This window comes from Eulemur rufifrons, chromosome 15, assembly GCF_041146395.1.
Source record: "Eulemur rufifrons isolate Redbay chromosome 15, OSU_ERuf_1, whole genome shotgun sequence".
Classification (NCBI taxonomy): Eukaryota; Metazoa; Chordata; class Mammalia; order Primates; family Lemuridae; genus Eulemur; species Eulemur rufifrons.
In genome coordinates this window covers 8,612,067-8,635,225 of record NC_090997.1, presented here as the reverse complement: position 1 = coordinate 8,635,225, position 23,159 = coordinate 8,612,067, and the positions used below count along the sequence as shown (strand labels likewise).

The following is a 23,159-nucleotide window of genomic DNA, read 5'->3' as shown; positions in this document are numbered from 1 at the left end:
TGACCTGTTCATGCAACATCACCCACAAGATCAACCAATCCCTACAGAAGATATATCTCTAGACACTTTTCTTTTGGTATTATTTTTGAGGAAAGTCCAAACCAAAGTAACTTTTAAAGTCAACAGAGGTATAAATCTCCTTGCTCATTTTGCCGAGACCAAAGTGAGAAGATGTGGACTGAGGCCAAGGAGGAAGAACAATGAGTTCGCCTCTCTGCCAGCTTTCATTGGCTTAGCCAGCTCGTCCTCTGGCTTTCTGCTCTTTTATGCTCACCAGGTCTCCCTCACTCAAGTATGGGAAATTATGTAATTAGTGAAAGAGCAACAATTTTGCAGAGAAAATCGTTGTGTTTATGGAAGTTCAGTAGCTCAAAATGTCTAAAGAAATCATTTACTGGGCCTGGAGAAAGCAGAACTGGGCCCTGGCCAGTTCTTGGCAGAACTAAGGAGAGCTGAGAAGTACTCACCATAAAGAAGACCATTTTGAGGCACTTCCTGGGTGCCAGGAGCCACCGCTGGGCCTCAGTGCCTGTCTCTCCCTCCTCTGTGTTGACACAGAGCAAAACAAGCAGCCACAGCAGACAGTGCCCAGGAAACGGTACACATGTGGCTCACACAGTCTCATCAGTGATCTTTGCTCGATTTACATCTTTGTTCTTTCCCCAGTTTTCCACAAGACATTCAAGTCATTTGAGAACATTGAACCTAATCATTATTCTCTGAAAACCTATCCTGATACCTGGAGGTTTAGACTATGCATTGGCCTTCCGTTGTTTTAGCAACTGGACAGCAGTGCAGCAAAATGTGTGTGTTTTATTTTGGAACACGCACTTTGGTTTGCTTCAATGTCAGGATGCTTCACTTTCTCTGTGCCCACCTAGACCGGCAGGTGCTTCCAAATTCCAGCCTCAGTTCAAGAGGACATTCTTTCCAGAGAATGTCACCTTGCACTAGTGTACGTATTGGCCAAGGGAAGAACAGATTTAGAGATCTACAGTTAGGCCAAGGACTTTGGCTACTTTATTTTTTAAACTGCCTTTATTTTTTAAAAGTTCTATGGCTTTGACATCAAATCAATATCAGGAGAATACCAGAGGCCACTGCTGCAATTTGCATTTCATGATGTTTTCTACTGTTTGAAGGTACACCAGGCTGTGGCAGATTTCCTCTGGGGCCTTCCCTGGACGCCTTACTCGGGCTATTGCTTGGCCGCCTTGCTGGGTTTATCAGCAGCATCTCTGATCAGGGCCACAGAAGGAGGAGAGGGAAGCAAGGCGGCTTGAAACGTCTCCTCCCTCAGAACAGACAGAGGGAATGAAGTTTGCGCATTTAGCTGGGGGCAGGCAAAAGGCTTCTAGATGAGACACTTCTTCACTATCCTGAAGCGGCAGGAGCATTCGGTGTAGGACCCCATCTGTTTCGTGAAATTGACAATTTCCTTCAGCAGGAAATAAAGGTTCAAACTGAGTTTCATACTAGTGACAGAGTAAGAAATAGCTTCACTTTTTAAAGACTTTGCTTTTTAAGACATGCAGCATGTAACCTAATTTCATTTGATGGAGTTTGTTTTTTCCTTCTCCATTTGCTGCCTAGAAATGTGTTTCATTATCTCCTGCAGGACTGGGGTTGGGAGGGAGCTGGGGAGTCTGAGCTCCCTGGGCTTCAAAAGCACTAAAAAATAAAATAAAACAGCATTAAATAAAATTAAAATATGTCGTAAGAGCAGCCATCCAGTGGGTTTTCTGTCTCAAGCACTTTGTGCCACACGGCTGCTACTGAGGGGCACAGCCTGGACCCCCTCAATTTCCACGTCAGAAGCGTGCAGGGAAGACCAAACTCAAAGAGAAAATGATAATACATTAGCACAGACCCAGCCCGGGTAGATTTTACTTGAGGGAAAGTGGTTTTTATTTGAGGGAAAAGTGTTTTCATCTACCAGGCTCTTTTTAGGCAGTAACATGCCAATATGTTGTGTTAGATGTTTAAAATTCGGACCTTCCAAAGTGTTGTAACATCAAGGTAGGACTTTATCTTTAAAAAGTAATCACAATGGAGTATGATGTTCTGGAATAAAAAGCACTAATTTAGAAAGATCTTTCTGAATATTGATATGAGAAGAAAATACACACACAAGCAGTTTTCAGACATCATCCTTTTAATTGAGAAAGAGTAAGCGAGCTGTTATCAGGGAGAGGAGACACACACACGTCATGGAGTCCCTCCACGGCCCAGGCTGTGTGGCTCCCGGTGCCTCTGCAGATGGCAATGGACCTATTTGATGTCACACAAAAGGGCCACTCCCCTCAGGATCCAGTGATCTGGGGACAGCACTGTTCGCAAATAAACCACAGTGATGAAAGTCAAGTCCGTGCGCCTGGGTTTCTTGTAAATGGGACACACGTACAGCCTGGGGTCCTTGGGCGCCGTGGAGTTGATGGCGAAGATGTGCAGCACAGGTATCTGTGTGAAGAGCACCTTGGGCGTGGACTCCGTGAGCTTCCCATTCCGCCGGTCCCAGGCCGCTCCGTCCATGTACAGCCCGTAAATATACACGCCTTCCTGGAAGAGGCAAGTGTAAGGCGAGAGGATTTTTTAAGAAAATCAGGTGCTGCGAGCTGGGCATCAATTAGTGTAATAAAGCTTGTCAGTTTGGAAAGAAAACGTGCAACATCTTACAATGCTACCAGATGAGGAAAGCGCACCTGGGCACACTGTGTTAGTGGAATGCCGAGCCCAGTCTCCCCTGCAGTGTGTCTCAGGCTCTGAGCACGGGACAAATGCTCCTGTTATCGCTATTCCAGAGTGGGGGTGGCTGCCGGCAACGGACCTCGCCTGCAGCACCAAGTCACCCTGCAGGGCGCTGAGAGTCTCTGAGCGGTCTGGCGTGAGTTGCTGGAAGGTGGGAGTGTGTTAGGGGATTGGGAGCTGGTGAAAGGTGGGATCGCAGCCTGGCCTGGCCAAGCCCACCCAGGCTCAGCTTCATCTCCGTCAGGGTGAAGTGAGACTGGCGGCAGCCAGGCCTGGCTGGCAGGAGAGGCAGAGTCCCCGAGGGTGCGCGGCAGGGGCCAGGCGGGGTGCAGCGCTGTTCTGCAGCGTCCCACCGGCCTCCCCAGTGTCCCTCTCATCCGGGTGCTCACCATTACATTGGGGATACGAGACACACACGGGCACAGGACAATTTTTACAAAGACATGAATTGAATAGCAGCGCACACTTGCTCCAGGGGCTGCCAGAAGGACAGTACGGAGGGTGAGGCGGTGACTTCTGAAGTGAAAGGTCCCTGTGGGCTCAGGGGCCTTAGTGGAGGGCCTTGATGTAGGCCTGGAAGGCTGGGCTGCACTGGGAAGACAGGGGAGAGGGGCAGGCACCCGGGCAGGGGCAGTACCATAAAGGGCAGGGTGAGTGGAAAAGGCCAAGCATTTACTTAGCGATGGCTCCATGGTTATAAAATGAGTTAGGGCCTGACAACAGAAGAATCTGGATGCCAAGCTGAAGAGTCTGAACTTTATCCTGTAGGCGGTGGGGAGCCACAGAACAAGTATTCACTGGAAAAAGAAAGCCTGTGGAGAGCTCACAGGGGAGGCTCCAATAACCATGCGAGCCCATCAAATGCATTCAGGGGGAAGATGGTGGCCATGTTTCCATGTCCAGTGAGGGCAGGGGAAGGGGAAGGAAATGTAGGTTACGATAAAAGATAGTGTGATAGTTGCAAAGTGTTTTCTGGCCCCTCAAATGGGCTAACAGTATGAGGATCATGGTTTTTTCCTTTTTTTTTTTTTTGTTGAGACAGAGTCTCACTTTGTTGCCCAGGCTAGGGTGAGTGCCGTGGCGTCAGCTTAGCTCACAGCAACCTCAGACTCCTCGGCTTAAGCGATCCTACTGCCTCAGCCTCCCGAGTAGCTGGGACTACAGGCATGCGCCACCATGCCCGGCTAATTTTTTCTATATAGATTTTTAGTTGTCCATATAATGTCTTTCTATTTTTAGTAGAGACAGGGTCTCGCTCAGGCTGGTCTTGAACTCCTGACCTTGAGCAATCCACCCGCCTCGGCCTCCCAGAGTGCTAGGATTACAGGCATAAGCCACCGCGCCCCGGCCTCTTTTTTTTTTTTTTGAGACACTGTCTCAGTCTGTCACCCAAGCTGGAGTGCAGTGGCGTCATCATAGCTCACTGCAGCCTCTAACTCCTGGGTTCAAGTGATCCTCCTGCCTCAGCCTCCCATGTAGCTAGAACTACAAGCATGTACCACCACACCTGGCTAATTTTTTAAATTTTTTGTAGAGACAAGGTCTTGTTATGTTGCCCAGGCAGGTCTTGAACTCCTGGGCTCAAGTGATCCTCCCACCTCGGCCTTCCAAAGTGCTGGGATTACAGACTCCAGCCTGAGAACTGTACTTTTTGAACCAAAAACTGAGGCACATGATTTGACAGTAAAACCATGAACAGTCTCAGGGCACCACCATTAACTCAGTGGGTGACAGTTAACTGCATTAACAATGTGACCACTTAAATTGCCCCTCTCTAGGGTACGATGAATTGTACCCCTCTCTAGGGTACTTTCAGTCTCAGAATTAAAAATTCACTGTTAGAAGGTGTGACAGAATAGTGTCACCAAAATTTCATGTCATCCAGAAGCTCAGAATGTGACTATTTAGAAATAAGGACTTTGCAGATGTAACTAGTCTAAATAAGGACAGACTGAATTAAGGGAGGCCCTAAATCCAATGTTACTGGTACTCTCATAAGAAGAGGAGAGGACGCGCAGAGGTATAGAGAGGGAAGAATGTGAGCATGGAGGCAGAGATTGGAATGGTGCATCTACAAGCCAAAGAATGCCAAGGACTGTCGGCACCCGCCAGAAGCTAGGAGAGAGCAAGATTCCTCCCCAGAGCCTCCGGAAGAAACCAACTGTACCTTGATTTTGACTTCTGGCCTCCTAAATAGAAAATGCATTTCTGTCGTTTTGAGCCACTCAGATTTCGGCACTTTGTTATGACAGCCTTCGGAAATGAATACGGATTTTGGTACCAGGAAGCAGGATGCTACTCTAGCAAATAAAAGCGTGGAAGTGATTTGGGAACTGCATAATAGGTAGAGGCTGGGAGAAGCCTGAAATGCCTTGCTGAGACTGTTGGTGGAAAGACGGAGGTTAAGGTGCTTCTGGTGAGGCCCCAGGCAGAAGTCGGGGTCCTAGAAGCTGGAGGAAGGGCAATGCTTGTTACAAAATGGCAGAAAGCTTTTGGCCAGAACTTGGAAATCATCTGGTCCGGCCCCTTATTTGACAAATGAGGGAATGAAAGTCAGAAAAGCGGAAAAGGGGACCAAGATTTATTGAGAGTCTATACTGGGTCCTGCACGAAGCCTAAATGATCACATTTAAATTCTCACAACTGCCTATAAGGAAGGCGAATTATCTTGCTCACTTTACAAATGAAGTTGAGACTCAAAAACGTTAAGAAACGTGTCCAAGCTCATTGGGCAGATTGGTGTCCAGGCAGTGGCTCTTGCCCCAGCCCGGCGTCTTTCCACCCAGGCACTGGAGCTAGTGGGGACGCTGCTGGCACGGCCCCAGAGCCCCAGCCTGCTAGACCAGTACTCAGTCTCTGCTGCCCACAGTCCATTCTGTGAGTAGCCCACAGCAGTAGCTGAAGATGTGTGGAAAATCCTTTGTTGCAAATGCAAGCATAACCTGTAATTATAAAGAAATGCAGTCTGGGGCGTCCCCAGAACTCACTAGACCTTGTCATTAACCTTCCACTCCGGCAGACGGAGCAGGCTTTGGCACTGCAGCCTCCTGGTTACAGGGAGGAAATGCTCACTGCAAAGCGAATGGACTTAACCGAGGCACTCATAGCTCAGTTTTAAGCAGAACTTAAACTTCCAGCCCTGGCTCGAGAACTGTCCTTGCTGTTGCCCAACAGTGCCTACCACGGGGGGCGACGTGATCTCCTCCTTGGTCTGTCTCAGAACGTCGTTGTGGATGGTCACCGTGTCCAGTGCCCAGCCTTTGTGGGCACGGGTCACTTCTTGCCTCATTGCTGTGAGGAAGCCTTAAAAAAAAAAAAAAAAAAAAGGAAAGAAAAGACTTTGATACCTTGCTGCAGTCCACTTTGGAAACAAGCAGAAAGAGATGTTAAGTGTTACTGGCTTGTCTATCTCCAAACCTTGTGTCCATCCCAAGAGGAGCTGAGACCAGTCCCCAAGGGGACATGTCTCTCTGTGCTGTTTCTGCGGGGACCTGCGATGAGCTGATCTTTCCCACCCGCTGACAGCAGGGAAGCAGCACCCTTTCTGCGTCAGACCGGGCTTTGGTTCGAAATGCTCCCAGGATTTCAATTGCTCGAGCCCTGAAGGACTGTAACCCAGTCTTAGGTCATAATCTCTATTTGAAAACACAATATCAAGGAATAAGACTGCAATGGTGAACTGTTCTGAGAACAGCATTCCAATTAAACTTGAATCAAACCATTATCAAGCTTCTATTTGCTATAATGGAACAATTTCATTTAGTCTAAGGAAATAAGGCATGATGCCAAAATAGAAAACCTGACTTTCAATTCAATCAAACAAAGCAATCACACTGGAAAGGAAAGCTACATGTTTCAATGTACATAATACAGTTATTTGAGACAATATGTGCTTCCACATACTGTGGCCTTTCTTTAAACTTAATATTTGCAAACCATGCTGTTCAATTCAATAAGAGAAATCTTTTTTGGAGAGTAGCATTCATGTTAGAAAACAAAACCCTAGACTTCAAAATGGACTTCAAAGCCTTAAGAAAACTTATCGGTGACCTATATGTTATATTTTGGCCTCCATGTAAATATTGAAAATCGAGAGGCTCTCTGGAAAGTAAAATTGTGGAATGTGCATGTCCCTGCTGCTCCTAGATTACAGAGCTCTGAGAACCAAACCAACACATAAGCGATAACATTTTATCAGGTATAAATGGGAGCAGGAGGCGGGGGCATTACTAATTACAAAGCCTAATTACAAGCATGGAGCTAAGATGGAGTTGGAAGTAAACAGCAGGCCCCTCGTCTGGCTTTACTGAGGGAGTCAAGTTCTCCCCATTAGTAAACGAGACACTAGCAGAGGCACTCGTGCGGTCATTCTTTCGTTCATCTGTCCAGTCTCTCTGAAGTGGCCACCGCGTACCAGGCACTGCTCTAGGTGGGATGACCACAAAGATGAAGAGGCCGTCCACAGACCCCACATGCAGAGAGCTCAGTCTGGAGGGAACGTGGAGGGAGGCAGGACATTGGCACAGTGTCCTTATGGACAAAGGCGTGAACAACGCTAACCACTCGGGGAGACAGCTTAGGGAAGGCGTAAGGGAGAAGATGGAGTTGAAGGTGACTCTTGAAAGACACGTAGGAGTTTGCCGGATGGGACAAGTCCAGTTAGAGGGACAGCATGTGCAAAGGTATGGGGGGCTGGGGTGGCAGGTAAGGCTAGAACAAAGGCAGAGGTGTGATTTTTTTCAGGGTCAGAGTTTGGACGTGATTCTGTGGATGGTGGGAAGCCACTGAATATTTTAAGTAAGCAAATGATTTGGTTGTATTTGCATCTTAGAAAGCTTACTCAGAGCAGCACCCACTAAAATAGGATTTGGGGTGCTAAAGAAAGGCCCTTGCATTAATCCAAAAGAAACGTTGATCAATTAACCAGAGTAGCTGAGGGAAGGACTTTTATAGGAGATTCTCATAAAGCTATAGTTTCATGAAACTGAGAGTGTCTAACAGGAAAGGATGGTTTTGTGACACCAAATGTTGACTACAGAGGGCAGGAAACATCGTGGAAGTTTGCCTGGCAGCAAGTGCTGGTCAGTGCCTGTACTCTATGTGAGGTCGTGTGAGGTGATTTGATCAATGCATGACTGCGATGACTTCCATTTCAAACACTGGGGATCCCAGGCGTTAGGAGGAAAACATTCTGTGTGTTTGCTGGCCAATGGTACATACGACCATAACAATAAAACCCAATTCTCACTTCTAAGTCACTCCATGAAAATGTCATTTTCATCATTCAACCTTAAGTGTGCATCCATGTGGTGAATTAGACACTGTATATCCAAGTGGAGTTCCTGGAATTCAATTGACCCTATTTTATGATCTTTTAAAATTCATCACCAAAGGTCATAATGTGTAAGGCATGAATCCTGGTCTTAACCATCCATCTGCACAAATTGAATAATTGAATTTTTCTGTAACATTTTAAGTTCCAACTAATGGCAAATTTGACCTCACTCCATGTGGTGCTGAGGACAACATCATAGGTGTCAGGTGAGGAACAAGCTGGATTCTCTCTTATGTAGCACAACTGTTTCAAAGACGTCAGTCATTCTTAGAAGCTCTGAAAAACTCGAGTCCAATTGAGGAGAGACTATTTCCTTTCTTCTCCCTACTAGGAAGTTTTTACACATGACGCTGTCTAGTTGACCTCAACAATAAGCCTCCTCAGGCTTAGGAAGCACCCTTAGTGTGCCAGTGGGTGGAATCTAGAACACACTGATGTCACCTTGAGCTATTAAGAAAGGAAAATGTTAAATAAATACATTTGACGCCTGAGAGTGGAGGGGAGGGAGCTATTCCACGGCCATTCCCACGCTTAGTGAACATGGAAAAGATGCTTATTTTTTCAAGTCTTGATGGTTTTGTTTTGGAGGGTAGTGAATACAATGAATTGTTCATTACTGAATTTAAAATGAATGAACATCTTTCTGTAGACTGACATCAAGTCTAACAGAATCAAAATCTATTTTTTTCTGAAGCCTGTATAAAAGCCTATTGATATATTTTTCTTTAAAAGAGCTGTGTTAATTCCTACAATAGTAGTAATCCAACATCTTAGCATACTAATTACTGTTGTTTGACTCGTGTGATCAGTTGGCTTAACAAAGCCGTATGGTGCTTTAAGTATCATTTTATACAAGGTCTTAGAAAAGATGAAAGAAATAACTAATCAGGAAGTTTGCTCTTACCGAGTTTATAAGGAGTTGGTTAGTATTCCGTAATGACGGTCCTATACCCAAAATAGGAAACTTTTTTCTTTAATAAATGAACCAGTTCTTCTGTAATGGGCCTTAGGTTGTGCAGTATTTCCTGTCTAATCAATTACTCAGCCTCCCGGTAGCATCTTTGATGATGAGGAGAAATGATGTTCCTGCCACAAGTTTATGACAGGCAGTTTTTTCCCCAAATGAGAAGCAAATTCAGTTCATTGGTAAGTTAAATACAAGGTCAGAAATCATTAAACTAAGATGGGGTTGATCAACCCAGTTGAATAATAATGCACCGATCGCCTTTCCTGACTCTTTGCTAGAGGCTGTAAGGCAGGGACCTCGAACTGTTGAACATTAGAAATGCCACAAAAGCTTCCAAAACTCCCAATTCCCAAGTCACAGCCCAGATTATAAAATCAGAATCTCTGGAGGTGGGACCAGGCATCGGTATTGTTTTAAGGCAGCGCTTCTCAAACTTCCATGTCCATAGGAACCACCAGGGACAGGGAGTTTAATTAAAACGCAGGTCCTGGTTCAGTGGGTAGATCAAGGGCCTGGGATCTGCAGTTCTGTCCAGCATCCAGGCGGTGTTGCTGCTGCCCCCTGGGGGCCCACACACCAGGACGCAGAGGTCTACAGTCAAGGTTCTTCACACATTAGAATGCCCAAGGGAGCTTTTAAGAAAATTGATTGTACAGACTCCAGAGGCCCCATTCCCAGAGATTCTGATACCATTGTCCTGGGACCCAGGCCTCAGTATGCATTAAAAGCTCCCCAGTGATTTTGCCGTGTGGGCACATGTGGGAACCACTGCTCTGTAAAACACTGCGCAAGACAGGTCACTGACAGTCGCTGCCCCACGTTTGTTTTAAGAACAAGTTTGACAGATGGGAGGGGAAAGGCTCACAGCAGGAGCACGGTGTCAGAAAGGCTGTCGTGGGACGGTGGGACGCGCTGACTCCTCCAGGGCCTCCTGAGCTGCACGAAGTGCCATCGATCCAGGACATGTCTGACTCCGGCAAAACTTGAGTATACATGGGAGACTAATTCTCCTGGCAGCGCTGGGATTAGCTAAACCCACCGTGTCCCACGTTCCAAAATGTAATTCCCCGCACTGATCTATCTCTTCCCTGTGCCAGTTTGTGCTTCCTTCCCGTAAACCAACCTCCCACTTCTCCCCTCTCCCCAAACCTTTACGCTGTTCCCTGTGGCGTGGTTCTATGGTTGACAAACTCCCACATTCTCCACCTCTTGCCCGCCCAGAACCTGGCTCAGCCATGAAGACCTTGCCCTTCCCAGTTCTTCCGCCTGTTGTGAGCATCTCTGCCACGCTGACCATGACAGCCTCTGGCCACGTGTCCCTCCCCTCAGCGTCCTTGCCATCTGCCCATGTGCCAACCTTTACCAACCACCCTGGCAACACCGGGTCTCTTGTATCCCCTGCAGCAAACCGACCTCAGTTCCTTGACCTTCTTCTTCTCAAGCCCATCCCTTTTCTTCACTTCCTTGCCTGTTTAGCCTAGATCCATCCTTTTCATCATTTGCCTGGCAAGACCCCAATTGCAGAAGAATACTGATGTCCCCCTTCTCACTCCCATGCCAGGCTGCTGAGTGGTACCAGAAACCGCCACCACCACAGTTTACCAACAGGATCCTGGAAGCCACTTAGCAGCCCTTCCCGCTCCCCATCAGCCCTCTTTCTTGAACTTCTCCCATTTTCCTTAAATCTCTCCTCCAGCACCTTCTTGATCTCAAGATGACGTTGTCTCCTTCTTCAGTCAGAATGCAGGAAGCGTTAGATGGGAATTCCCTTAACTTCTTGCCACCAAGCCTACACTCCACTCATTCACTATGAACACTGTGCTCATTCCTTCCTAATTACTCTTGTCACAGTGGGCACCGTGCCCCCTACATGCCTGGAGTGCAGCTCTCCACTTGTGAGCGCCGTATCCATCTCCTCCTGCCTCTTTCACCCCCTCTCTGGTATCACTGGCTTCTCCCTGTCTCTCCCGGCTCCTTCCCACCAGTGTTTGAACAGGCTCAAGCCTCTCCTATCATTAAAAGAGAAAGAAAGAAAACCTTTTCTTCTTATACCTACTCCTTCCACTTGCTTCTCCTCTTCAAAGCCAATGCCTTGAGAGGATTATCCGTGTTGTCCTCACTCACTCTCTGTCTCCCCATTTCCTTGTTTCACTCACTCACCTGGAAATCGGACTCCTCCACCTCCCCACCTGCCCCACTGAGACCTCTCTGGCCAACAGTCTCCTTGTGGGAAAATCCATTTTACCGTTTTGGCCCATTTGACTTGACCTCTTGTAGCGCCTGTCACTACTCACTGCCCTCCCATCTCCTTGTCTTCCATGACACTGTGCTGTCCTGGTTTCCCTCTTCCAAGCTGTTTGACATGAGGGGACCCCTCACAAGGGTTCGGGTGATCTGCAGCATGGTGCACAGGCAGAGGGAGCAGAACCCTGACGAGGACGGACCGGGAGGAAGACGACCAGGTTGTGGTGCTGGTGAGGTTCACAGGAGGATGGAACATCTCCCTCGGCAGTCGGAAGTGAGGAATCAGAACCCTGCACTGGGACCTCCGATGAGTCCGTCATAGGAAGAGATGAATAGCTGCATCTGGGAGGACGGCTGAGGGCAGGAGGGGGCCAAGCCCAAGGGCAGCACTTGGCTGAGAAGAGCACATGGAGTAGGCTGAGAAGCAGCCCTCTGAGAGGCAGGCAGAGGTCCGAGGAAGGGCATGGATGGATGCCAAGGCACGAATGAGCTTCCATAGTCGGCATCCTAGCGATAGCCGGGAGAATGAAGTTGGCAGGGAGGTCGTTAGACGTGGTGGCCTTGGAGGAGCAGTTCCAGTATAGTGAGGGAGGCTGGCCTCATTACAAGGGACAGCGTGGGTGGTAAGGAAGGTAAATATGTGCAGAGACTAGAATTATAACAGCTGTGTCTAAGGCCAGTGCATAAAAGCCCCTCACACACAAAGGGCAAGCAGGACGGGTGTTATTCACTCAGAGGCATTTCTGTAGTCCTGTGATTTGGGGACACAGCAGGTTAGTGCTATTGCTCAAATTGAGATTTAGGACCTTGAGGTTCATTCACCTAATTCCCTCAGACATTAAAGGCGGCTCTCATTCATCAAACAGTAGCACTGGGGCACGCTTACAATTGCCACTAGATTAGAATATATCCCCCAGTCCCAAAGTTCTATTAACCCTTGGTGCACTTTCCCACCCCAGCAAATGGCAGGCTTTTATAACTATGATGGAGACAAGCCTTCAGACATTGAGGCTGGCTGATGACGCTGCCCTGTAAACAAACACACAGGCAAGAGGCTGTGGATTATTATTCTAGAAACATAAGATAACAGGACAAAAATTATCCATCCTGTTGCTTCAGCAAAATCCTCTCTAACCGAAAAATCTAGATTTGTGTTAGGGAATAATGAGTTGTCACTGATATCTGTTATAACAGACGTGTGGCTTGTCAAGATATCGAGAAAAAATAATAGAGAAAACTAGCACAGTTTGGCATCTAAATGGCGTCAAGCTCCAGATTGAGTTAAACATTTGGAAAATAATGATGCTGCAAGGTTCAATCTAATACGGAGGTGTGAGTCGCGGGGAGCGCGCTGGGCTTCCGCCTCCATTTCATTAGCGGCACCTGTGAGTCACAGCTCACATCAAATGACAAAGCCAGGCTATCCGTTAAGAAGTTCTGAAAGGCAGTCAATGCCCTGGCGTGAAGTCAGGCTCATGAGAACTCATGTTCCGTAGGTTTGAACACATCCCCACACACAGCACAGACACGCACACATCCTCAAACCACACGCCAGAATCTAAATCATGTGTACGTGACCCCCTGAAAAGGTACGCCCGCAGGAAAAAGGGACCAAAGCAAGCCTTTGAGAACCCCAAGACACAATCTCAAACCAGACGTGAACGTGTGCACCGACAAATGCCAGGAAAACCCAGTGGCACACAAGGTCCTTCTGACCTGAATAACCTACTGGGAGGCAAATCCGCACACTGAAAAAAGCTGCACATTGAATAAATATTTTATAGTCACAGATACGGAGAGCTTGACTGTTTTAATAATCAAGGCTAACTGCCACACAGTTGAACCTGTCAACTGCCACAGAAACGATTGTGAAGGGGGCCGGAAATGCCAGATGAGCTTCATGGTGGCTGACTCAGCCTCTTCAAATATGACAGATGAAATGTCAGGCCGCCCATAGGCAAACAGCAGTGTCACGATTAGCAGGAGCTTGGACACTGACCGGAGGCAAATGAAGCATGTCACCTGTCCTTGCAAGTCATTTAGGCCTGAGGAGCAGTCACCAGAGGCACAATGGGAAACACACACCAAACAGTATCAGATGCCACATTACAAGATGATAAAAATTAAGTCATATGTAAATAAAACATTTTCAAGTGTTTTATAGTCTTTATAGTCTAGGTGATTTTGACTACTGTATATGTAATATATTTGTGATGGAACTATGGCCTCTTTGCAAACTGCATTGTGTTTTACTTAAATGCATGGATTTTTTTTTTAAAGCCACTACAGCTTAAATGTTTTGAACCAAAGAAAGAAATTATTTCATCAAAGGAGTCTGGGTTAGAAGACATAAAACCTCGGAGATATATTCATGTTGAGAAACCAATTGTTGATGTCCAATAGTGGGCAGAGAGGCTTTCAGCTGGAAAGAACTTTATCTGCACACTGCCTGAGAACATGCATGGAGTTGCTGTAATCCTCATGTTTTCCAGATTTCCAAGCAATGTGGAACAGAAATTTGTCCCTCATGTCATAAGAAGGAAAAGGAGGCAGAGAAGTGATTAGTGTTCAGGAAGAGTTGACTTCCAGCCTTCTGTGCAACTCACAGAAAGCAATCCTAGATAAGGGGGTGTGTGTATGCTTGTGTGTAAAGGGCAGGATGCTTGAATATATCCAGGCTTTACAAGATGTAGACAGCCATGAGAGAAAGAATCAAAACAGAAAACAGAACTGTAAGAAAAGAGAAAGGATTAATATTAACAAGCATAGGCAAGTAAGAAATCAACTGAAATGTCTACCTACATTTGTATTTTTTTAAATCTTGCTTTGGTTTGTAATATTTCTTAACAAATATTAACATGCAGAGAACAGTTCATATTAACACTTTGCTCTTTTAAGTTACATTTTTGATGAAGAAGAAAAAAAAATCACGGAAAGAATTTGTGTGTTGAGATAAATGATACGACTTAGTCATCTGTGTCTACGGAAAGCCAGGATGAACCAACCTCACTCCCTTGGTTTCTGAATATCAAAAATACAGTCAACGACCTTGCGTTTTTAAAAATCACTGGTTCTTACACCTCTCCTGAAGTCCAAGCCAGCCAACACCCCTTTCCACCTGGATGTCCTACCGGCACCATCCGACACATCCCACGCTCCTGCCCTCCTGCCCAACCCACCCTCTTCCAGTGCTCCCTGTCCTGGACCTTGCCTTCAGCCTAAGCCACCGCTGCTCTCCTTGCTCGCTCAGAGAGCCGCATTTAATCAAGTCTGTCCTCTGCTCTGCACCCAGGCTCTCTTCCTTGGACCTTTTAACGGTCTCATTGCACTGGGCTCCCATATTCTGGCCTACCCTTTGCCTTCTCCTGGGATTATCTTCTGCTATAGAGCCCGAGCTCCCCCAGAAGACTTTTCCTACTCTAGCCTCGTTCCCCACCCCCAGCACCCCAAGCCCTGCGTCCCGAGCCCTAGCCACATTAGTCTCCTTGTTCCCAGGGAAATGCTTTGTCTTGGGTCAGGCTTCTACCTGGAATGCCCTTTTTTTTTCTTTTGCATCTCTGGCTTTGCAAATCCTACTCGCTGCTTCCTGTGTGAAGCGCTTTGCAGAATTAATCTCTCTGTCTTCTGTGCTACCGTGGCACTTAGTTCTCACACGGTGGGGCATTTACCATGTTACATTAAGGTTGCTGATGTTTCTGTCTTACCAACCAGATTGCTGGCTCCTTTAGGGCAGGAATCCGGTCTTTAAATGTCTCTCTACTGAAAGCCCCTAGCAGAGGGGCTGGCAAATGGAAGGTGGTCGAACAATCCTTATTAAGTTAAATGCTATTTCTTCGGGCTCCCCAGCCAGAAATTACCTGACGACAACTTACTCAGATTGAGGGCTCATAAGGAGGAAAGGGACTCCTAAGGAGACACATGAAATCTGAGAACAATAATAAGAATTTTCCTTTCCTAATTCAATGGAAATTCTGAGAGGAAAACAGACAAGTGCAATCTGGGGGCTGCCCTTTACAAATCCAAATGCTACTGACATCACGGCACACTCTGTATACTTTGGTGTGCTCATAGAAATCACCATGGCTAAGCATTTCAAATTTAGAAAACTTCAAGGCATTTGAAAATGCATGAAGTGAATGAATATATATATGCATAGGGCAATTAAATGTATACTTTTAAAGTACAATATTTACTAAAGTATGATTATACAAAGGAAACTGCACAAATTATAAGTACACAGCTCAAGGAATTTTCCCCAAGGGAATTCAGCCATGTAACCTGTATCCAGATCAAGAAACGAAACATTCCCAGACCCCAGAAGTCCTTTTGTGCCTTTTTCTCCTCACTGCCCTCCCTCCCAGGATAACCGTTATCCTGACTCTTAACACCATAGCTCCATTGCGCCTGTTCTTATTCTTTGTTTAAATGGAGTCATACAGTATGTAATGCTTCTGTTTGGCTTCCTTATTCAACATTATTTTATAAGATTCAACCATACTGTTGCAAGTAGCAATCATTCACCCTAAATCTGGAAGTGTAAATATTTCTTAAACTGTATTACAAATGAAGCTATGAGGTGCTGGGCCAGAAGGAATTCAACATTTCTTCATTTTGGCCGAAAATTACTTGAAGTTAAACTACTCACATTGTAGTAAGACAAAAAGTTGTCATGTTTCTGAACTTTATAAACTCTACGGCATCAAGCCCTTAATGCTCTCATAGACATTTCTAGAATGAAGGAGTACATGAAGCAGAACTATTTCTCTCTTTAGGGAAAAGGAAATTATTTCTCTCTTTCCTGTACTCTTTCAGGAAAAACAAACAAACAAACAAAACTCCTAAAAATCTCAGGGAAGAAAGTCTCCCAAAGCTCACTGAGTTCTTTTGCCAAATGATCATTTTTGAACATTCAGTCTAACATTCTGAACTCTAGGAACAATTTCTGCATCTTTTGTTGCTTCATTTTTGACATGTTCACCAACATTTAAAAAACTAAAGTTTGAGAGAAAACGTTTTTTACTCTTTCACGCGTCCTAACCACAGACTGACGGTTTGCTGAAGTTGGTGAAAAGAAAAAGGAAGGGTTTTTCCAGCACACTGTGGAAGAAATATGATAGGAAGAATTTCAGATTGAGTTTGTTAAACAAAGACAGAAGGATTATCCGTATTCTCCAACCTTTGAAAGGATATGTCTAGCACCCAGCAAGCTACACCTCCTTATTGTTTTATAGAGTATGTACATTTATCACGCAATGCTACTATCCAACTATACACGAACTCCAAGTTTGCCCGCTTGTCTATGAGCACATACCTTGGGGGTTAAAGAAACCAGTCATCCAAAACACATTAGGCCTCCCTTCAAATATCCAAGTAGAAAACTGAGCATTTCTTTCCAAAAGTTCAGTAAACCAGAAGCCGAGTGTAGACGAATCCCAGGACACTCTTTTCCAGAGCTGAGGTATACGAGCATCATACATGTTGTCCAGGGCATCTCTCAAGTTCTAGAGAAGATAAAGTTAAAATATGTGAATAAGAAGCATCAACAAGAGAGGGAAATGACTACTGAGATAATAACTGCTCACCTCACTCATAATGATCGTTCCTTCAATGGCCAATTTTAGATCACTCAGGCTACTGCGAAGGATTGTAATGACTTTTTGCATTCTGTCAATTTCTTGTCTAAGAAATATGTTCATTGAATTAAGATGTCCCATCTTTACCAAGCGAGCTCTCACCTAAAACAAAGTACGCAATGCAATGAAGGAGCTTTTAACATCTGTCATTTCTCTTCCAATGACCTCTCCTTTCTCAATTCTTTGTCTTCCTCTGGATGTGTCTCTACCAGCCCAAATGAACTCTAAAATAGCTCTTGCAGAACCAAACTTGTCATTAAATTTCCCATTTTCTGAGCTTCAAAAACTACTGTTCAACTAAAATGATTTTTATTTCCTACTGATTGTACTTAGTTGATAACTGGAAATGTACTTTAAAAGGCTAAAATAAAATTGTATCTTTTCCTCTTTCAAATGATTAAGTACTAGGTGTCAGTTAAATATATATATTTTTTTGCAACCTAACCTTTGTAAGAGTACAGTGGAATTTTTTCTCATTATGCTTGCAGAGTTGTTATTAGAAATGTCACGGAAAGTTAATACAGACAAAATCTTTACAGAGCAGTTACCAATGAATATGATTAGCTGTATTTTTCCAAAGATCACTGTTGCCTTGGCTATGGTGGCTAAAAAGAGCCTTTCCTAATCTAATCGATGAAAATGTTTGACTTTGTGGAGGAGCTTAATAGCACCTGTCATTTGTTCCTTTCTGTATATCATTTATCGACCATTTTGAAGACATCCATACAAAAGCCTCTAATTGTGGGAACAATAAAATATAACGATTATTGGAAAATAAGCCAATACCTATACCCATTTCAATTTAGTGACATATGCCCAAGAAAAGATTGACTACAAATACTGGCAGGAACTCATACAGATTTGAGATTTCTGCCGGCCACAATCAAAGAGATGCCGAAATCTGAGGGACCAGGACAGAGGAGACACCAGGACAGTCCAAAGAATCACCAGAGATGCCCACTGCCCCTTCCTGAGGCATGAGATGTTGGAGACGGATGGACTTCAGAGCCATCGGGACCAGCCTCCTCATTTTACAGAACAAGCCTCTGGCATAGCATGGCAGTTTCCTTTCAGCAGTGGACGCCTCTGCTTTGCTACAGCTGGGTCATCTCTAATAAGCCGGAGAAGAAGAGGGAAAGCACAGACTCAAAGGGAAGCAGTGATAGTAAACTGAACGGCCCGAATGGGACTATCTATGTAGGTGGAGTAAATAATACTAAAATCACAGTCAAGCATGCCAGTGGAGGTCCCTAACCCAGTCCAACGTAACTACCTTCAGGTATTCTCCTAAATTCCTGGTTCTAGAACCTACATTTCTGCAGTCTCCAGTGACTTGTTCTCACCTCCATCCTGAGTCTTTCAGCTTTCTGTGGCTGAATAGCACATAGAGCATCCCCTTTAAATCACTCCACTGCAAGAGGGGAAATTCACTCTTAAGGAAAGGGGAAATTATAGAAATACTTTCTCAACCCCATGAGTGGAAAATTAAGCCCAGGTATTGACTACAAAGTCAAATCAATAGCTCAGGTACCTCTGCTATGCTAACAGCCCCAAACAAATCACCTTGTCCTGCTTGGGGTTTTAAAAGAGTAGCTTCACTTGAGATAGATATATGCTTAGGAAAAACTGGGACTCTAGAAAATGTAATTTTCGTACTGATTTTGAGTATGATTATTGTTCCAGCCTAACATTGCCTTTTTTGTTAGTAAAACTTAAGATTTTCTGTAGGGATTTTCATTATGTTTCTGGAACCAGGTAGTCTCTTACACAGTAATGTAACTTCATTTTTACTATAGAAGTCAATGGTATGACTGTATTTTGATTTATAAAACTCACTTTACAGCCACATTTTCAAGAATACATCTCTTTTATAAAATAAAGGACACTAACAAGTAAGTGATCTTGGAATAGGAAGAAGTTTTAGATGTCTCTTAGAACAAAGTCTTTCCCATATAGGAGTCCATTTAGTGACGTCCTTGACGCTCAGTTTCTGGTAGAAGTTCCCCAGAACAGATGTCCTGTTGGTGAAGTGGCCCCAACTAAGCCTGGACAGGCCAAATTATCACAGGTCTTCAAAGTTTCCTCTGGTAATATCAACCCTGTGTTCTAGTCATGTAGAGGATGTTTTATCTCACTTTCACACACCAGTTTTAAAAATCTTTAATGGCAAGTATTCTGCCTTGCCTTTTGAAGACCATACACAATAAACCATTGAAAGTACATACTTATCATATTTATCCATTTAAAAAATATTTTCTCCCTTTACTATAATTATTCCCACATGAAGCCATTGGTTTCAATGTCTTAACCAAATGTCTTGCTTGATACCTATCTACACAATGGAAACAAAAATTGTTTTAAGAGGCAAGAAAGTATTTCTACTGTGGGGAGTATTCATTGTATGCCAAAACTGGATCAGATTGTAGCGTTTGAACTCAGATCACTTTGCGTTCAAATTCTTGCTCTACCACTTAGCTTGGTTTCTGCTAGTACTGTCCCGGGCGCTGAATGACATAAAGTGTATAAAGCACTTAGCGCAGGGCCCGGCTTGTAATGAGCGCTCCAAAAACACCAGCTGCTGCCCCATTACAACCTCATTCTAATTACTGGCTAAGCGTAGTGCTTGGAAAACTTCAGGTTGGTAACTGGGTGCTTATAATTATATCTCTGCTAATTGTTCTACCCTATTCAATCAGTTCCAGAGCAATTAAAATTAAATTGAGTAAATGGGTCATCTATCTACAGTTAAAATATTTTGAGCATCTTAAAGGATACCATCATCAACACCACTGCTTTTTGGCCTTAAAGCGTTTTAAATGGTTTTTAGCACACCTTAGGCATAGTTGAAGTTGATACATAACTGGGTCAATGGGGAAGCTTTGACTGGGGAGGAATTAACTTGTGAAGGAATTTCTAAAAGAAAGCAACAACAACAAAAAAATCATAGAAAATGCTGTTTTTTTCCTGATGTTTTTAAGTTTTCAGTGATGACAAGGTTACATGAACAATGAGAGACGCAGAGTTTAGTCATATAGTGAAACAAAATTTACAATACAGGTCATCTGCCACGTGGGCAACAACAAGCAGATTGCTGTTTGCCATGGTAATCTGACTCATTGTTAAACGTGCAAATAGTCCTGAACACCGGCGTGCAAAGAGCACAGCTTACCTCGTGAGGGACATAGTCAGGGGGCAGTTTGCTCAGCATATCTTCAGATAACCTGTACACGATGGCTTCCCGGGTCTCTCCCACACCTCCTCCACTCTCTTTGGGTTGAATGTTGGTAATCGTGTCAAGAACGGCAGAAGCAGTGTTACTCTGATACCTGACAAAAAGAGTGAACCTGTTCAGAATGTAACAGGCAAACACCCTCGGAGATAATTGCCAAGGCTAAAACGAAACCATAGGATCGCTTAAATCAAAGCCACCCACAGCAGAGAGAAGGGGAAAACAGAGGAACTACCACCGATCTACAGGAATGGAAAAACTAGAGATCCGTTCTACTGCCTCCTACTGGGACACCAAGAGCATCAGGGAAACAAGAAGCTCTCCATCTCCAGGGAGGGATCCGCAAACACGCCCGGGAATCCAAGTGAGTGCTTTACCGTCCTGGTCCTAGCCAACCTAAACACCTCATGCTGGACTGCGCGTACACTTCCTTTTATTCTCCCTGCTTAGGGACTAGTCATGAAAGTCTATTATTATATGACAGTTTGTTAGATCAGAAAGGACCACTCATATTTCCCCACTGAATTATAAATTATTAATTTTTTTATCTTTTCTGGTTTTTTTCCCTCTCATATTCCCACTTGTTTTATGACTTCCAGGGCAATCTGTTGGCATCTATCTGCTCCACTTCTCCAAATGTAGCCACTCATCTTTAAATCCATTTATTCAATATAGATTTGCTATGAACCAGGCACTGAGCTAGGTTCTGGAATACAGCGGTGGAGGAGGTCAACATTACACAATACCATTGTAACGAGTGCCTCGGAGGAAAAGAACAGTGTGCTTTAAAAGAGCTTGGAGGCCGGGCGCGGTGGCTCACGCCTGTAATCCTAGCACTCTGGGAGGCCGAGGCAGGAGGATCGTGTGAGCTCAGGAGTTCGAGACCAGCCTGAGAAAGAGCGAGACCCCGTCTCTACTAAAAATAGAAAGAAATTAGCTGGACAACTAAAAATGTATATAGAAAAAATTAGCTGGGCATGGTGGCTCATTCCTGTAGTCCCAGCTACTCAGGAGGCTGAGGCAGGAGGATCACTTGAGCCCAGGAGTTTGAGGTTGCTGTGAGCTAGGCTGATGCCATGGCACTCTAGCCAGGACAACAAAGTGAGACTCTGTCTCAAAAAATAAAAACAGCTTAGTCTCTCCCGCTCTCACTCTCTAGCTCTCTTTTGGGTGGACCAGATGCTCTGAGGCATATAAACTTAGTCTCTAGCCCTGAGATGCTAGGTTGACCAGCTATCTACATACTCAGGCAGGAGTGTGGGTATGTATGTGTATGTGCTGGAGGTAATTTAATAATACTAGAAGATCAGTGAAAGTCTCTCTTAAAAAGTCACAAATAAACTGAGACCTAAAGGAAAAGTAAGTCAGCCAGGCAGTCAGGTGGAGTGGGGTTGGGGGGAGGCAGGAGAGGACATTCAGATAGGAAGTAAGGGTAGGGGTGAAAAGGATGTCAGTGTATTTGAGGAACAGAGATAAGGCCAGTGAGGCTGGAGCCTGCAAGCTGGGAGGAGAGATGAGGATGGAGGGAAGGCAGGGAACAGACACACAGGGTCACAGGGTCATTACCCTAAAGGCCATGGGAACCAGTGAAGACTTCCCAAGCTGGGTGGGGCATGACCAGATTTAAATGTTATGTCTTTTCTGAACTCCTAGTTTACCACCTATAAACATCACATAATTTGATTTTGAGGGGTTAATGTTTCATTTGTAAATTTTGTCTCTTGTCCAGATATCAAGTACATTCACCTTTCCTTTCATAGGTGGTAGAGGCAAATCTGAAAGGAATTCAGCAAATGCTTGAGATTTAGTGATTTGTTTTTATGTTTCATTTTCTTGAACAGAAAACAAGTCTTTATAATATGGCAATATGTATCAGAGTTTTACGTTTACATACCTCTTAGCATAGCAATTCTACATCTAAGAATTCATCCTAAAGAAAGAATCAGACATTTCCACTTCTGACAGTATGATGCAACTGTTACTGTGAATCACCCTTCTGAAAACAACTAACAATGTTGGGTGAGATGAAACTCATCTTTTTCAAAACACTGCTGGACTGGCAAGACACTAGGAAATCCTCGGAATCAAGCAAAACATAGAGTGAAAGCTGGAATCCAGAGAGATAAGCCAGATTTTACGCTGGGGGCATCAGCCTAGGCTGGTGTTCTACAGTTTCTGTTTGGACAGTACAATGAAACAGGGGAAGCCCCCATCCCCAGGTAGCCAATCTAATAGGAAACTCCTGCCTAAATCTGGGACCCCACAAGGCTTCATCCTCAGCCAACAGGGGATGGGAAGTAGCTTGTTTAATCCAGCTTGGTGCTGGGTGGGGAAAAAAATCTTTCCTGAAAATTCTATTTCATGAGGTTTGTGATATTAATTAATTCATTCACTTTACCTGTGCAATCTAAAAAACAAAACAAGCAAACAAACAAAACAAACAAGCCAAGAATTTATTATAAGGTGGTCCCAGGAAATCCTAAGTGATGCCTAATGGAAACAAACACAAATCTTCCCTGGCACGATATAATTTCAACTCTGGTCTCAAAGAATGCAACAGTTCATTTCTAATAGACACGAGCTCACAGTCCAAAGTTAAAAAATCATAAAGAAACAAGGCATTGTGAGCAAGAGTCAGTAGAAACAACAGAAATCAAAATCAGACCTGCAGAGATCTCAAACAATGCATTTTCAGATGCACATTATAAAATATATTTTTACTATAATATACTGAAGTGTTTTAAAAGGTGTCTGAAAATATAAGTATTAGATAGGGAACTATACACATGAATAAAAAAACAGCCACAAAGAATTTCTGTAGATAAAAAAATAACTAAAATTTCAAACCCATATTAGTTGTTTATTGCTGCTGTAGCAAATTACCACAAAATCAGCGCTTAAAACAACATAATTTATTATTTTACAGTTCCATAGGTTATAAACATGACACAGGTCTCACTGGGCTAAAATCAAGGTGTCAGCAAGACTAGGTTCATTTCTGTA

The 23,159-nt window shown here is 44.4% G+C and overlaps 1 protein-coding gene across 1 annotated transcript in view; it reads right to left on the bottom strand.

The window, feature by feature from the left end:
* Positions 1-2,271: 2,271 nt before the first annotated feature.
* Positions 2,272-23,159, bottom strand: part of DNAH8 (dynein axonemal heavy chain 8) — a 296,755-nt gene continuing 275,867 nt past the window's right edge. Inside the window, 5 exon segments of the mRNA XM_069487596.1 lie at positions 2,272-2,559; positions 5,930-6,051; positions 16,606-16,795; positions 16,877-17,022; positions 20,090-20,253. Of these exon segments, the coding sequence (XP_069343697.1) occupies positions 2,272-2,559; positions 5,930-6,051; positions 16,606-16,795; positions 16,877-17,022; positions 20,090-20,253 (910 nt within the window).